General features: G+C 46.1%; 1 protein-coding gene across 3 annotated transcripts in view; it reads left to right on the forward strand.

The window, feature by feature from the left end:
- Positions 1-11604: 11604 nt before the first annotated feature.
- The window catches only part of IDE (insulin degrading enzyme), a 118663-nt gene continuing 113185 nt past the window's right edge, over positions 11605-17082 (forward strand). For all 3 annotated transcript variants that reach the window (XM_023226262.2, XM_023226264.2, XM_023226263.2), the window contains exon 1: positions 11605-12166. In XM_023226262.2, the coding sequence (XP_023082030.1) occupies positions 12069-12166 (98 nt within the window). In that variant the 5' untranslated portion in view covers positions 11605-12068. The remainder of the gene's footprint in view (positions 12167-17082) is intronic.

Below are 17082 nucleotides of genomic sequence, written 5' to 3' on the forward strand. Positions count from 1 at the left end.
TGCATTTCCTTCTCCATATACCCAATATTACAATTTCTGGTTAAATCAATAATCTATATTCAGGTTATTGTGTCTGTTCATAGCTGAGAATTTCATTCTAGTGACTAGAAATTTTGCAATGAGGCCGAGCGCAGTGACTCATGCCTGTAATCCCAGCACTTTGGGAGCCCGAGGCAGGTGGATCGCCTGAAGTTGGGACTTTGAGACCAGCCTGGTCAACACGGTGAAACCCTGTCTCTACTAAAAATATAAAAATTAGCCGGGCATGGTGACACATGTCTGTAATCCCAGCTACTTGGGAGGCTGAGGCATGACAATCGCTTGAACCTGGAAGGTGGAGGTTACAGTGAGCCAAGATTGCACCACTGCACTCCAGCCTGGATGACAGAGCAAGACTCTACCAAAAGAAGAGAAGGGAAGGGGAGGGAAGGGGAAGGAAGGGGAGGGGAGGGGAGGGTATCTTGCAATGATGTGCCTTAGTGTGCATCTACTTTCTTTTTTTTTTTTTTTTTGACACAGAGTCTCGCACTGTCACCCAGGCTGGAGTGCAGTGGCGCAATCTCAGCTCATTGCAAGCTCCGCCTCCTGGGTTCACACTATTCTCCTGCCTCAGCTTCCCAAGTAGCTGGGACTATAGGCGCCCGCCACCACGCCCAGCTAATTTTTTGTATTTTTAGTAGAGACAGGGTTTCACCATGTTAACCAGGATGGTCTCGATCTCCTGACCTCATGATCCGCCCACCTCGGCCTCCCAAAGTGCTGGGATTACAGGCGTGAGCCAGCGTGTCCAGCCAATGTCTGCATCTACTTTCCTTAATTGGGCTGAGCTTTTCAGTCTGGCAAGTTGTTATCTTCAGTCTGGGAAATGTTTTTGAATTATTCACTGAATATTTCATTTGTCATGTCTGTTCTTTCTTTCTGGAACTCCTATATATAGTAGATTTCTACCACCCAGCAATTACTACCATTAATATTTTGATGTATTTCTTTCCAGTTGCCTATTCATGTATTTTCAATAATTGAGATCATAATTGAATATATAGGGTTTTTTTGGTCTTTTTCCCCCGTTTTTGTGGAGAACAGGGTCTCACTATGTTGCCCAGGCAGGTCTTGAACTCCTGGACTCAAGCAATCATTCTGCCTCTACCTCCCTAAGTGCTGGGATTACAAGGGTAAGCCACTATGCTCAGCCTGAATATAGAATTTTGCATCCTGAATTTCTATTTAACATAAGAATTCTTCCAAGACTGTCCAGACCTCATCTCTACAAGAAATGAAAATAGTCTCAGCCATGGTGGCACTTACCTGTGGTCCCAGCTACTTGGGAGGCTGAGCTGGGGGGATCACTTGAGCCTGGGAGGTGAGGTTGCAGTGAGTCATGATCATACCAGTGCACTTCAGCCTGGGTGACAGAGCAAGATCTTCTTAAAAAAAAAAAAACAGGGGCCGGGAACAGTGGCTCATGCCTGTAATCCCAGCACTTTGGGAGGCCAAGGCAAGTGGATCATGAGGTCAGGAGATCGAGACCATCCTGGCTAACACGGTGAAACCCAGCCTCTCCTAAAAGTACAAAAAAAATTAGCCGAGTGTGGTGGCGGGTGCCTGTAGTCCCAGCTACTCAGGAGGCTGAGGCAGGAGAATGGCATGAACCCAGGAGGCGGAGCTTGCAGTGAGCTGAGATCGTTCCACTGCACTCCAGCCTGGGGTAAAGAGCGAGACTCGTCTCAAAAAAAAAAACCAAAAAACAAAAACAAACAAAAAAAACACACCTTTAGTTAGTTTTAATTGCTCAACAAATGTTTACTGAGCTTAGGTGCATACCCTGTGATAGTCACAAAAATGAATTTAAAAAGTCCTGCCCTGCCAGGCATGGTGGCTCACACCTGTAATCCCAGCACTTTGTGAGGCCGAGGTGGGCAGATCACCTGAGGTTAGGAGTTCAAGACCAGCCTGACCAACATGGAGAAACCCTGTCTGTACTAAAAATACAAAATTAACTGGGCATGGTGGCACATGCCTGTAATCCCAGTTACTTGGAAGGCTGAGGCAGGAGAGCGGCTTGAACCCAGGAGGCGGAAGTTGCGATGAGCCAAGATCATGGCATATCACTCCAGCCTGGGCAACAAGAGCAAAACTCCATCTCAGAAGAAAAAAAACAAAAACAAAACAAACAAACAAACAAAACAGGCAGACAGGTTCTCACTGTGTCACCCAGGCTGGGGTTCAGTGGCACCATCTCGGCTCACTGTAACCTTTGCCTCCCAGATTCGAAGGAGTCTCCTGCCTCAGTGTCCCAAGTAGTTAGGACTACAGGTGCGCACCACCAAACCCGGCTACCTTTTGTATTTTTAGTTTTTTTTTTTTTTTTTTTTTTTTTTGAGACAGAGTTTTGCTCTTGTTGCCCAAGCTGGAGTGCAATGGTGCAATCTCAGCTCACTGCAACCTCCACCTCCCAGGTTCAAGCGATTCTCCTGCCTCAGCCTTCCAAGTAGCTGGGATTACAGGCATGCACCACCACACCCGGCTAATTTTGTATTTTTAGTAGAGGTGGGGTTTCTCCACGTTGGCCAGTCTGGTCTCCAACTCCTGACCTTAAGTGATCCGCCTGCCTGGGCCTCCCAAAGTGCTGGGATTACAGGCATGAGCCATCACGCCCAGCCTTAACCTTTCATATTCATAATAAATAATAGATTAGGAGTGATACCTTAGTCATTTTGTATCCCACCTAGTAGCAAATACAATGTTTAGTAAACGCTTGTCAAATGCATATTTGCTGAATCTGATCAAATCTTGTGAATGTAACTACCATTTACAGGAAATATAGGAAAGAAACATGTTAAGTCACATTGTAAGAATACAGTCAGCAGGCCAGGTGTGCTGGCTCATGCCTGGAATCCCAGCACTTTGGGAGGCTGAGGTGGGTGAATCACTTGAGGTCAGGAGTTTGAGACCAGCCTGGGCAACGTGGTGAAACCCCATCTCTACTAAAAAATACAAAAAAATTAGCCAAGCGTGGTGGTGCACACCTGTAATCCCATCTACTCAGGAGACTGAGGCAGGAGAATCGCTTGAACCCAGGAGGCAGAGGTTATAGTGAGCCGAGGTCACTCCATTGCACTCCAGCCTGGGCAACAAGAGCGAAACTCCATCTCAAAAAAATAAAAATAAAAAGAATACGGTCAGCAAAATTTAGAACGTTGGGAACACTGCAGGACAAATGACTCCACTCTTTTGAGATATAAATTGCAAAATAAAAAAGAGGAGGGAGAGGAGGCCAGGCACAGTGGCTCATGCCTGTAATTCTAGCACTTTGGCAGGCCAAGGTGGGTGGATCACCTGTCAGGAGTTAAGACCAGCTTGACCAATATGGCGAAACCCCATCTCTAGTAAAAAAAATAAAATTGGCCAGGTGCGGTGGCTCACGCCTGTAAGCCCAGTACTTTGGGAGGCTGAGGCAGGTGGATCACTTGAGGTCAGGAGATCGAGACCAGCCTGACCAATATGGTGAAACCTCATCTCTACTAAAAATACAAAAATTAGCCAGGCATGGTGGCACGCACCTGAATCCCAGTTACTCAGGAGGCTGAGGCAGGAGAATCTCTTGAACCCGGGAGGCGGAGGTTGCAGTGAGCTGACATCCTGCCACTGCACTCTAGCCTGGGTGACAGAGCAGGACTCCATCTCAAAAAAACAAACAAACAAAAATAAATAAATTAGATAAATAAATAAAAAATAAGAGGGATAAACCTGTGGATTAAAAAAGATTTAGAATTGATAAGCTATGGGCCGGACGTGGTGGCTCACGCCTATAATCCCAGCACTTTGGGAAGCCAACGCATGTGGATCACCTGAGGTCAGTAGATCGAGACCATCCTGGCTAACACAGTGAAAACCCTGTCTCTACTAAAAACACAAAAAATTAGCTGGGCATGGTGGCACGTGCCTGTAATCCCAGTTACTCAGGAGGCTGAGACAGGAGAATTGCTTCAACCAAGGAATTGGAGGTTGCAGTGAGCCAAGATTGCACCACTGCACTCCAGCCTGGTGACAGAGTGAGACTTCATCTCAAAAACAAACAAACAAAAAGATCAAACAGGCCGGCATGGTGGTTCATGTCTGTAATCCCAGCACTTTGGGAGGCCTAGGCAGGAGGATCATCTGAGGTCAGGAATCCAAGACCAGCCTGACCAACATTGTGAAACCTGGTTTCTACTAAAAAAAAAAAAAAAAAATTAGCAGGGCGTGGTGGTGGGCCCCTGTAATCCCAGCTACTTGGGAGGCTGAGGCAGGAGAATCACTTGATGAACCTGAAAGGCAGAGGTTGCAGTGAGCTGAGATCATGATACTGCTCTTCAGCCTGGGCAACAGAACAAGACTCTGTCTCAAAAACAAAAAAAAAAAAAAAAAGAAAGAAAAGAAAAGAAAGTGAACAAACAAAAATTATTCTAAAAAGTGTGGTTAAATCTCACCAGATAGTGAAAGAAAGCCAGACCCAAAAGAGTATATACTGTAGAGTGCATTTACATTAAACTGTAAACCAGGCAAAACTAATTTATTGTGTTAGAAGTTAGGTTAGTGGTTACCCTTGGGGTGACAGTGACTGAAAGGGAGAATAAGGCAGAGCTTCTGGGTGTGTTTACAGGGATGTGTTCAGTTTCTGAAAATTCACTGAGCTGTACACTTATCACTTGTTTACTTTTCTGTTTGCAATACTTCAATAAACTCTTCAAAAAAAGATAATCTTCAAAAGATACAAAACAAAAAAAAGAAACATATTAATCAAATGAAGTGCTTTGTTCTTGTTTGGATCCTGATTTGAACAAACCCACTGTGAAAAAGAAACATTTGAGGCAATCAGGAAAGTGGGAACACTCAGGAAAGTAGGAACACTGACTAGATATTTGATGATATTAAATAGTTGTTAATGTTTTAGGTATGTTCATGCCTGTGGATTTTAAGTCCTTTGAGACATATACTGAAATACTGAGATGAAATATTAATAATATAATGCCCAGTATTTGGTTCAGAATAATTTAGTGGAGGTTGAGGGAGTTGGAGGAAAAGATAGAACAATATTGGCCATGAACTGGTAATTATGGAAGCTGAATAATGAATGGATGCCTACGGTATTTATTATTGACATTGTTTGGCTGTGGAATTCTAAAACTGTATTTTTCAAAATGTTTTTATCCTAAATCACAGAATCTATGACATTGTTGGGCTATAGAATTCTTTTTTTTTTTTTTTGAGACGGAGTCTCGCTCTGTCGCCCGGGCTGGAGTGCAGTGGCCGGATCTCAGCTCACTGCAAGCTCCGCCTCCCGGGTTTACGCCATTCTCCTGCCTCAGCCTCCCAAGTAGCTGGGATTACAGGCGCCCGCCACCTCACCCGGCTAGTTTTATTTTTTTGTATTTTTTAGTAGAGACGGGGTTTCACCGTGTTCGCCAGGATGGTCTCGATCTCCTGACCTCGTGATCCGCCTGTCTCGGCCTCCCAAAGTGCTGGGATTACAGGCTTGAGCCACCGCGCCCGGCCTGAGCTATAGAATTCTAAAATCATATTTTCCCTGGAATAGTAATATGATTTTCTTTTCTTTTGTATATGTTTGATTACTTGTTCCATAATACAAAGTTTTCTCTTTTTTCTTTTTTCTTTTTTTGAGACACAGTTTTGCTCTTGTTGCCCAGGCTGGAGTGCTATGGTGTGATCTCAGCTCACTGCAATCTGCACTTCCCAGGTTTAAGCAATTCTCCTGCCTCAGCCTCCTGAGTAGCTGGGATTACAGGCATGCACCACCACGCGTGGCTAATTTTGTATTAGTAGAGACCGGGTTTCTCCATGTTGGTCAGGCTGGTCTCCAACTCTCAACTTCAGGTGATCCACCTACCTCGGCTCCCAAAGTGTTGGGATTACAGGTGTGAGCCACTGTGCCCAGCTTTCTTTTTTTTCTTTTTAATGAGATGGAGTTTTGCTCTTGTTGCCCAGGCTGGAGTACAATGGCGTGATCTTGGTTCACTGCAACCTCTGCCTCCAGGGTTCAAGCAATTCTCTTGCCTCAGCCTCCCGGGTAGCTGGGACTACAGACGCCTGCCACTGTACCCGGCTAATTTTTTGTATTTTTAGTAGAGTCAGGGTTTCATCACATTGGCCAGGCTGGTCTCGAACTCCTGACCTTAGATGAGCCACCCACCTCAGCCTCCCCAAGTGCTGGGATTACAGGCGTGAGCCACCGTGCCCCTCCCAATAAAAAGTTTTAAAATGTATATTAGTTTTAAGTATGATACTATGGTAATAAAATACCTAAAAGCAACATGAATTTTTTAAAAATATTTTATAGATAAGTGATTAATTATAAATTTGTTTGTTAAAAGTTTTCCTAAATGACTCATCTTTGCTAGCACTTAAAGGTAAATTTGAGTTACTTTATGAGCAGTATCTATAATTCATATTTTCTACACACAGTGAAGACAACTCTTGATTTATCCATTCAACAAATATTTATGGGCCCAGGGCTTGCTTTCAATGTTGAGGATACACCAGAGAAACAAGCAACCAGGTTTCTATGCTTATGGTATTTACATGTGAGGGAGATAAATGAGTAAAGTAAGACACATAAAATAAGGCCAGGTGTGGTGGTTCATGCCTGTAATCCTAGCACTTTGGGAGGCCAAGGTGGGCAGATCACTTGAGGTCAGGGGTTTGAGACCAACTTGGCCAACATGGTGAAATCCCCGTCTCAACTAAAAATACAAAAAAACCAGCAGGGCATGGTGGCTTATGCCTGTTGTCCCAGCTACCTGGGAGGCTGAGGCAGGAGAATCGCTTGAACCCAGGAGGTGGAGGTTGCAGTGAGCCAAGATCACTCCACTGCACTCCAGCCTGGGCAACAGAGGGAGACCCCATCTTAAAAAGATAAAAAAGGCTGGGTACGGTGGCTCATGCCTGTAATCCCAGCACTTTGGGAGGCTGAGGTGGGTGGATCACCTGAAGTCAGGAGTTTGAGACCAACCTGGCCAACATGGTGAAACCCCGTCCCTACTAAAAATACAAAAATTAGCTGAGCATTGTGGCGGGTGCCTATAATCCTTGCTACTCAGGAGGCTGAGGTAGGAGAATCGCTTGAACCCAGGAGGTAGAGGTTGCAGTGAGCCAAGACCACGCCATTGCACTCCAGCCTGGGTGAGAGTCAGACTCTGTCTCAATTAAAAAAAAAAAAAAAATGTCTTTTGAGACATTTTTCTTTTGAGAAAAATAGATGGCTAAAATCAGTGTTCCTCAGCTGTTCATTAAAGAATTGGTGTTGCTCAAGAGCCTTAAAAAATAATACAAATAAAAATGATGTTTATGAAAAACGTGTAAGGTCTTGTAAGAATTATTGTTTGACACAGTGTCTGGCTGTCTTGCCCAGGCTAGAATACACTGGCATGATTTTGGCTCACTGCAACCTCCACCTCCTGGGCTCAAGCCATCCTCCCACCTCAACATCCAGAGTAGCTGGGACCACAGGCATGCACCACCATGCCCGGCTAATTTTTTGTTCTGTTTTGATTTTATTTTAAATAGAGATGAGGCCTGTGTTGCCCAGGCTGGTCTTGAACTCCTAAGCTCAAGTGATCCTCCTGTTTTGTCCTCCCAAAGTGCTAGCATTACAGGCATGAGCTACTGCACCTGCTGCCTAATTTTTTTTATTTTTATTTTTTTTTTTATCGACAAGGCCTGACGATGTTGCCAAAGCTGGTCTTGAACTCCTGGGCTCAAGCATCCTCTCACCTCTACCTCCCAAATTGTTGGGATTACAGGCATTAGCCACCACGTTGGCCCTAACTTTAAATTTCCCTTTGTTATTAACTACCTAGGTATGCTTTCTCTTTAGCTATTTGTACAAAACTTTGAGTTGATGGATTCAGAATTCAGATTTTGATTTTGAATATATAACAATAGGCTAGATTAGTTCAAAAAACATTTTTTTTTTGAGATGGAGTTTCACTTTTGTTGCCCAGACTGGAGTGCAATGGCTTGATCTCGGCTCACCGCAACCTCTGCCTCCTGGGTTCAAACAATTCTGCCTCAGCCTTGCGAATAGCTGGGATTACAGGCATGTGCCACCATGCCCAGTTAATTTTGTATTCTTAGTAGAGATGGGTTTTCTCCATGTTGGTCAGGCTGGTCTTGAACTCCCAACCTCAGATGATCTGTCTGCCTTGGCCTCCCAAAGTGCTGGGATTACAGGCGTGAGCCACCATGCCCAGCCTCAAAAGACATTTTTAAGTTTTATTTTTGAGACAGGGTCTCACTCTGTTACCTAGGCTGGACTGCAGCAGCACGATCTCAGCTCACTGCAACCTCTGCCTCCCAGGTTCAAGTGATTCTTGTGCCTCAGCCTCTTGAGTAGCTGGGACTACAGGTGCACACTGTCATGCCCAGCTAATTTTTAAATTTTTTTGTAGAGACAGGATTTCACCATGTTGGCTAGGCTGGTCTCAAACTCCTGACCTCAAGTGATTCACCTGCCTCAGCCTCCCAAAGAGCTGGGATTACAGGTGTGAGCCACTGTACCCGGCCTATTAAAAAAAAAAAAAAAATTATTGGCCAGGCACTGTGGCTCACGCCTGTAATCCCAGCACGTTGGAAGGCCGAGACAGGCAAATCACCTGAGGTCAGGAGTTGGAGACCAGCCTGACCAACATGGAGAAACCCCATCTCTACTAAACATATAAAAATTAGCTGGGCGTGGTGGTGCATGCCTGTAATCCCAGCTACCTGGGAGGCTGAGGCAGGAGAATCGCTTGAACCTGGGAGGTGGAGGTTGCAGTGAGCCAAGATCATGCCATTGCACTCCAGCCTGGGTGACAAGAGCGAAATTTCGTCTCAAAAAAAAAAAAAAATTCTTTTTCTTTCCTCTGCTAAAACATCCAGGGGGACAAAAAATATTATTTTTCTGAACATTACCAATTAGGAAATAAATGTCAATCTGTCACCACTGGGCTTCCAAGTTTTTTTCTTTCAATTCATTATGAACTCCTGACTCAGCTCTATGGTGAACTCTATTCTATCTGGACTAATGGAAGGAACCTACAGCACAGATGAACACTAATATTTGGCTTCCAGTATATCAGAGTACTTATATTTGAATATGTGTCTAGTTTTCCTAAGGCAAAGAATGACTTCAGCACATTACTTTTTATGCCTCTAAAAAAGTTGTAGGCCGGGCATGGTGGCTCACACCTATAATCCCAGCACTTTGGGAAGTCGAGGCAGGGGGATCATGAGGTCAAGAGATCGAGACCATCCTGGCCAGCATGATGAAATGCCGTCTCTACTAAAAATACAAAAATTAGCTGGGCATGGTGGCACGCGCCAGTAGTCCCTGCTACTCTGGAGGCTGAGGCAGCAGAATCGCTTGAATCCGGGAGATAGAAGTTGCAGTGAGTAGAGATCGCACCACTGCACTCCAGCCTGGCGACACAGCGAGACTCCATCTAAAAAAAAGAAAAGAAAAAAAGTTATTTAGGTGATTTATACCTTATACTTGTTTGAGTGAGAGTGGGAAAGATTATACCCCAGATCTTCACATTTCCTACTTTTTCTCATCATTCTGGGGTCTGCTTGAATGTCACTTCCTCAGAGAGGCCTTTCCTGACCACCTGTTCCTTCATATCACTTACTCACTTACTTGATTATTATCTGTTTTTCCCACACAGCTAGAAGGTAGGCTCCATCAAGACAGAACCTTTTGTCTCTTTTGTACACTGCTGTATCCCCAGCACCTTTATAGTACCTGGTATCTGTAAGGAATTCAACAAACATTTGTCAAGTCATAAATGAGATGAGCGAATCACAGGTTTCGGAATCAGACAGTCCCGGGTTCAAATTAAAACTCCACTCTTTTTGTCCAATTGTTGGCAAGTTACTTAACCTCTCTCTGCCACAGCTTCCTCATCTCTGGTAGGTGGGGAAATATCCATTACAGAGGGTGGTCGTGATGACTAACGAAGGATCGATGTACAATGCCAGACATAGAGTAGACCCTCAAAATTGTTACTTTTCTTTCCATCCACCTCCTCTTTATTGAGACGATAGTTATGAGACTATATCAATATTATTCTTTCTTATCCAGGACATCCACTCCAACCAGAGGGAAATTTATCATGAAGCTAATGAAGTTTAAACTTCAGGGCTGCTCACTTGCACAGGCTCCAAACTGGGATTTGTAGAGGGAAAGCCGGTTGTTGTCTGGAAGCTTTTTTTTTTTTTTTTTTGAGACATAGAGTCTCATTTTGTTGCCCAGGCTGGAGTGCGGTAACTTGATCTCAGCTCACTGCAACCTCCGCCTCCGGGGTTCAAGTGATTCTCCTGCCTCAGCCTCCTGAGTAGCTGGGATTACAGGCGCGTGCCACCACGCCCAGCTAATTTTGTATTTTTAGTAGATACAACATGGCTTCACCATGTTGGTCAGGCTGGTCTGGAACTCCTGACTTCGTGATCCGCCCAGTTTGGCTTCCCAAAGTGCTGGGATGACAGGCATGAGCCACCACGCCTGGCCATCTGGAAGCTTTTTTATGTAAACATTTCTAATAAATAGCCTAAAGGATCTCAGGGGAAAAAAAGGGTAGTAATCTCCAAGTCTCCAGTATTTGTTGTGATGTTATTTTCTCTCTATAGTAATCTTTTGATTGCTAATTTTGTATTTATAATTTGTATTTTATGTCTCAAAGAGGTCCCCCAAATTGTGTATGTTTCAAGCCCTCCAAGTCTGAATCTACCCTTTACCCAGTCCATTGATAGATTCCATTAATGGAGCATAAATGTATTCAGAAAGTCTGCATTAACACTCTCAGAGGAGCTGCTTCAAGGTGATTGACTACTCTGCATTGGGACTGGTAATTTAAAGGTTCTTAAAACCATGCACTTGCAAACCCCACTAGGAGGCTTGCCATAATTTTTTACCTGTTTTCATCCAAAGGTTTGCCTTTAGGTGAAACTGCATTGTTAAAAAGACCGTGGGTATGCCTTCGATAAAGCATCAACTGGATTAAGGAATCTTCCAACTGAATTCCCATTTAAAGCAATACTTGGACTAAGGACACTGCTTTGGTTGCAGTCTTTGGTCTACCAATCAGAAACCTAAAAGTACTTAAGCTGGGAAGTTACCATCCATAATCGCATTCTTCCTTAAAGACTCCCATAAGGTATTATGGAAAGTTAGATCCATAACAACTATTAGGCTGTTCGTGGGTGCAAAGTATTCTCTCCCACTGGGGAGAAAATTCTTTGTTTAAAAAGTAACGACAGAAGCCGACTGACACTAGTAGTATTCCTAGTACAGAGTACTAACAAGAGTAGTAGTTTCTACTCTGGATCTGAAGCCTTGTTTTGCTGTGGCGCCCGTCCCATCCGCACCTTCCTCTTAAGAGAGCTGCTAGCTTCCCCAAGGATGGAAACGTCCCCCTGGGTCCTGACCTCTCTACCGCGGACCCCTGCGTCTGAATTTCCCCCACGCCGCACTCCAGCCTGGTCTCCAGCGCATCTGTGCCTTCCCGGTCCACGTGCCCACCGCGCTCTAGAGGGAGCCCGCTGCCCGGGCGCCCGCCGCGTATTCATTTTCTGTGAAGCCGCCGAGACCAGGAACCTAGTTCCGACACCTGCAGGGTCCGGCACGCTAGTCAGTGGGGGTGCCTCAGAAAACATGGCCCCGTGTGCCCTCACTGTTTTCATGAACCTCCCCTTGCTCCCTCACAACCAGACACGTCGCCACCCTCACAAGTGAGGCCAATGGGACCTAGCTGGGACCCTCCCCGCCTGGGAAAGTCTGGGTGCTGGCTCCTAAAGCGCCCCGGCCAAACCCCCGTCCCACCAACTCGCCAGCTCAGGCCTCGGCTGTCCGCCGTCCCCACAGTCCTCGCTAGCGTCCTCGCCCCATCCGGCTACAGGCAAAACCCGGAGCGGCTGCCTCCCCGCAGTTCCCGGGAGACCGCGCGGCGCGGCGGCTAGAGCATGCGCAGTGCGCAGGGCCGGCTCGAAGCGCAAGCAGGAAGCGTTCGCGGTGATCCCGGCGACTGCGCTGGCTAATGCGGTACCGGCTAGCGTGGCTTCTGCACCCCGCGCTGCCCAGCACCTTCCGCTCAGTCCTCGGCGCCCGCCTGCCGCCCCCGGAGCGCCTGTGTGGGTAAGCGGAATGGAGCGCCCGGGCCCTCGGGCCCCGTGGGTCACGGTGGTTTGGCGCTCGGGTTGCAAAGTGGTGATTCAGCACTTAAAGCCGCCGCCGCTGCCCCTCACGCTGCCCGTCCCGCCGGCCTGGGGCCCGGACTGCCGCGCTGAGGCTGCCCCAGGGTCCGGAAGAGCGGCTCGCCAGGCGGGAGCCAGAGGCCTGGTCCAGAGTCGGGGACGTCCCTCGGGCTGGTGAGGGACCGGGGCCGTTACCCGGGGCCACGGGGCGTGTGCCAGTAGTGTGGGGGGCGCGGGGGCGGACAGAGTCACCCGGCCTGCACCCGGGAGCCGCGCCGCGTCACTCTGCCGGAGTCCGTCTGTGAGGGGGCCGGGAACCTGAGGCGGACTCGAGCCGTGGGGTAAAGGAATCCGGCGACTTTTGGGGGACCGCTTCTTACCTTGCCCTCAGCCCTGCCCTTTCCTCCGGGCACTGAGTTTCCAGGGCCGTGTGGAATGCCCGCGCTGGGAAAAAAAGTTTGTCAGCCTCTCGCCTTAGTGAGAAGACGAGTGTGGGGTTTCCTATCAGGGTACATTTAGGAGCCGAAAGATACCTCAGGATCCTCTACAGCAGCTCCCTTGTTTTATTCGGAGACAACCGGGGCTCCAAGAGATGGCTTGATTTCCCAACAATTGCCGAGATTGTGGCAAAATCAGAATTGGGACACAGGTTTTTTGCCATCCAGTGGCGTGCTCTCCACTTCACCGTTGATCTGCGTACGCTAGGCTTTTTCAGGCTTGTCGTGAACGTTGAATATTTTTTACTACGAATGGAAGAGGATAGGCAGTATTATCTTGCCCTGCCTAGAAACATTATTTGAACCCCTCCTGGTTTTAATCAGTAATAGCCAGCACCTACTAAGTGCAGGGCACTGTGATGGACCGTCTATGTAAAGTATGTGTCTGCCTTCCAAGGAACTTTGATTTGACTGCAGCGGATCGGGATGCCACGGGAATTGAGGTAGCTAAAAGGGTGTGTTGATGAGGGTCAGAAGATGAGTAGTATGGGTAGTGTGTGGAGGTAGAGATAGAAAAGAGGGGGTAGGCTGGCTTTGGAAGGAATGGCAGAAAGGTTGGATTGAGGGCTGGCGTGGGCGTAATCCAGCCTAGATCTGCGGACAGTTTGTGTTGGGGGAACGGTGAGCCGATTAGTCTGGTTGAAGCTTTAGAGAATTTCCCTGGGGGAATTAGGAGGACACAAGTCCTGTATTATAACGGTAGGGTAATGCTGGCCTGGGTCTTGATTTCTAGTTGGGATTTTCCCAGTGCGTAGTAGGTAGGGAGACATTAAGTTTTTGAGCTGGAAGTTATCTGATGGAACTGGGATTTAGGAAAGTAGTTTGGTGGCTGTGTGCGAGATGTCAGGGAGTAGAGAGAGTCCTGAGGCAGAGAAACCTGTTGGGACTTAGTCTTTACTGCCTGTGTTAGGACAGTAGCAGTGGGGCACTGAGAAAAGCTAATACAAATGAAGACTCTATGGAACTTGTTCTCCTCTGTTTTCCATTACATCACAAAATCTCCTATAATGTGCAAAAGACCCCTGAGCTTAGAGAATCAGGTGGTAAGCACAGGCAGGATGCCTCCTTTTGTCCTCTTTTGGATCAGTCCACTTTTGTTCTAAATTCATTACTGATAGGCTAGCCTTAGCTTCATACTGTCTCCAGCATATAACATTTGTGATTTTTAAAGAAAGCACTAATTTTAAGTTTTATATAACTAAGTGGTTTGTATGTTCTAGTGAAAATTACATTTTCTCTGTAGTTATTAAGTCCAGTCGACCATCCACAGTTTCAAGATATGTTTTTCTCAAAGATGGAAATTTGAGAGATTCAAAGCATAATGAATGAGATGAGCCAGCTGGAAAGCTCTACCCTAAAATGAGTGAGTGAGGCTTTTAAGGAAAATACAGGTCCAACCAAAGGGATTAGGGCATAGTTTTAGGAAGGAAAGCCCTAACGTCTGAAGCTACCACATATTCACACCTTAAGGAATGCAGTCAGCCCTACTGTACATAGTAGGAAGAATGTCTTAACCGAGATAGCCACACAGCTATTTGCTGAAAGAGCTGGAATTTAACCCATGTCTATCTGGCATCGGAGCCTGAGCTCTTGACTGTTATGTACTTGCAAACACAAGTACTGCCTCTGCTGGTATTTGGGCATTCATGTTCTAGTCTAACCTCTTGAGACAGAGATGGTCTTAAAGCATTTATTTAAAATCAATCCATTTACAAAGTAACCTCCTTGTTCTGTGTTCAGCCATATTTTATAACTTGGGACTGCATGGAATTATCTGAACTGTTGGGGCACCTGGAGATAATAGCCCATTTCCCTGGCAACAACTTGAGCCACCTGGGCATCAGTCATCTCACTTTGCAGGCAGCCCTACTTTGCATTTCCCTGTTCCGTAGGCTTAGGAAACAGTGGTATGTCAATTGGGACTATCAACATTCAAGCTTTTAAACTACTTTTAATCAGAAAAATGCCTTTTAGTAGTGTAAAAGGACAGGGTATCACTGAGTTTCTTTAACCTAATCCACACATCCTGTCTGTCTTGAAAGTTAGGGTTAAGGCCAGGTGGGGTGGCTCATGCCTGTAATCCCAGAACTTTGGGAGGCCGAGGTGGGCGGATCACTTGAGGTCGGGAGTTCAAGACCAGCCTGGGCAACATGGTGAAACCCCATCTCTACAAAAAAATTAGCTGGGCGTGGTGGTGGGCGCTTGTAATCACAGCTACTCGTGAGGCTGAGGCAGGAGAATCGCTTGAACCCGGGAGGCTGAGGCAGGAGAATCACTTGAACCCAGGAGGTGGAGTTTGCAATGAGCTGAGATCGTGTCACTGCACTCCAGCCTGGGTGACTGAGCGAGACTCTGTCTTAAAAAAAAAAAAAAAAAGTTAGGTTGGGGACAGTCTTCCCAGGATAGGGGAGGAAAAGTTCAGTATGTTTTCTTTTAAGTTCGATACAGGGTTTCACTCTGTTGCTCAGGTTGGAGTGCAGTGGTGTGATCTCAGCTCACTGCAGCCTTTACCTCTTGCGCTCAAGCGATCCTCCCACCTCAGCCTCCTGAGTGGCTGGGACTGCAGGCTCACGCCCCCCATACCACAACTAATTTTTGTGTTTTTGGTAGAGTTGGTGTTTCACGGTGTTGCCCAGGGTGGTCTCAAACTCCTGGGCTGAAGCAATCCCCCCGCCTCCCAAAGTGCTGGGGTTACAGGCATGAGCCACTGTGCCGGGCCCAATATATGTTTCATAAACATTAGTTTCCTTTCTGTTTTTCTGTTGGTATTTTGTACCTTTGTACCCAGAGGATCAGGCTACCTTATAGCCAGGATAACAAGGCTAGAGCACTTTCCTTCCACAGGGGTAGATCCTCTATGGATACGTTAGGTTTTGGAGCCTTCTCAGTTGGCTGGTCTTCAGTCTGTCCTCATTGTTCTGTTTAGACATTATTTGAATGTCTACTCTGTGGTGATCACACACTGTGTCCAGTACTGTGTAAATGCAAAGATAGCCATAAATCTTGTCCTCAAGGAGCTTTCAGTAATAAACAGTAAACTGCTTTACCTCTGACCCTTTATTAGATACCTCCACTCTTATGTTTTGTTTCTTTCAATTAATTTTGAAAAACAACTTAGTATTTTTTTTTATCACCATGCAGATTACTTTTTTAAAAAGTGGGACTCACAAAATTATTTTATTCTTCTTAAAGAACTGTTTTGTTTCTTTTTGCCTATTAAAGGTATAACTTTTTTGTTTTTTTTTTTTTGAGACTGTGTCTCGTTCTGTCGCTCAGGCTGGAGAGTGACAGGATCTTGGCTCACTGCAACTTCCACCTCCTCGGTTCAAGTTGTTCTCCTGCCTCAGCCTTCAGAGTAGCTGGGATTACAGGTGGGCGCCACCACACACAACTAATTTTTGTATTTTTAGTAGAGACGGGATTTCACCATGATGGCCAGGCTGGTCTCGAACTCCTGACCTCAGGTGATCCACCCACCTTGGCCTTCCAAAGTGCTGGGATTACAGGCATGAGCCACTGTGCTCGGCGTAACTTTTTTTATTTTTTATTATTTTATTTTATTTATTTATTTATTTTTTGAGACAGAGTCTCCGCTCTGTTGCCCAGGCTGGAGTGCAGTGGCATGATCTCGGCTCACTGCAAGCTCTGCCTCCCAGGTTCACGCCATTCTCCTGCCTCAGCCTCCTGAGTAGCTGGGACTACAGGCGCCCGCCACCACACCCAGCTAATTTTTTGTGTGTGTTTTTAGTAGAAACGGGGTTTCATGGTGTTAGCCAGGATGGTTTCGATCTCCTGACCTTGTGATCCACTCGCCTCGGCCTCCCAAAGTGCTGGGATTACAGGCGTGAGCCACCGTGCCCCGCAACATAACTTTTTAAAGTAGGACTCACAAGCTGCTTTCTGAAGGGAAGGCATCACACTTTGCCTGACACATAGTAGGTACTTAGTACATATTTATTGCATAACTTACTTGATTAATGGTCTTTTTTCAAAACAATTTTTCTCTGCAGAATCCTTAGTTTTGCTATGTTGGTATTGCCATTTTTTACAGTTTAGCTTGAAAATCTTTGAATCTTTTTCCCTCATTGCCTATTCCCAAGACCCAACGCTCCTGAGTCTTTCATCTTAAAGACTCCTAGAGTTTCTTGGAGTGATCTTGACCCTCATCACCATTCCTAGTTCAGGACGTGATCATCTTCAGTAACATCTTACATCAGTGAGATGATCTCACCTGAACAGGTTTTAGAACTGACTTTTCCAGCCTTCTGTCTCCCTACTAGTTGATTCTTATCATCACTGTCAGATTAATAAATCACTTTTCCCAAGCTGTTGTCTCGCCTAAATATCACCAGTGGTTCTG

The sequence above is a fragment of the Piliocolobus tephrosceles genome, chromosome 9 (genome assembly GCF_002776525.5).
Source record: "Piliocolobus tephrosceles isolate RC106 chromosome 9, ASM277652v3, whole genome shotgun sequence".
Lineage (NCBI taxonomy): Eukaryota > Metazoa > Chordata > Mammalia > Primates > Cercopithecidae > Piliocolobus > Piliocolobus tephrosceles.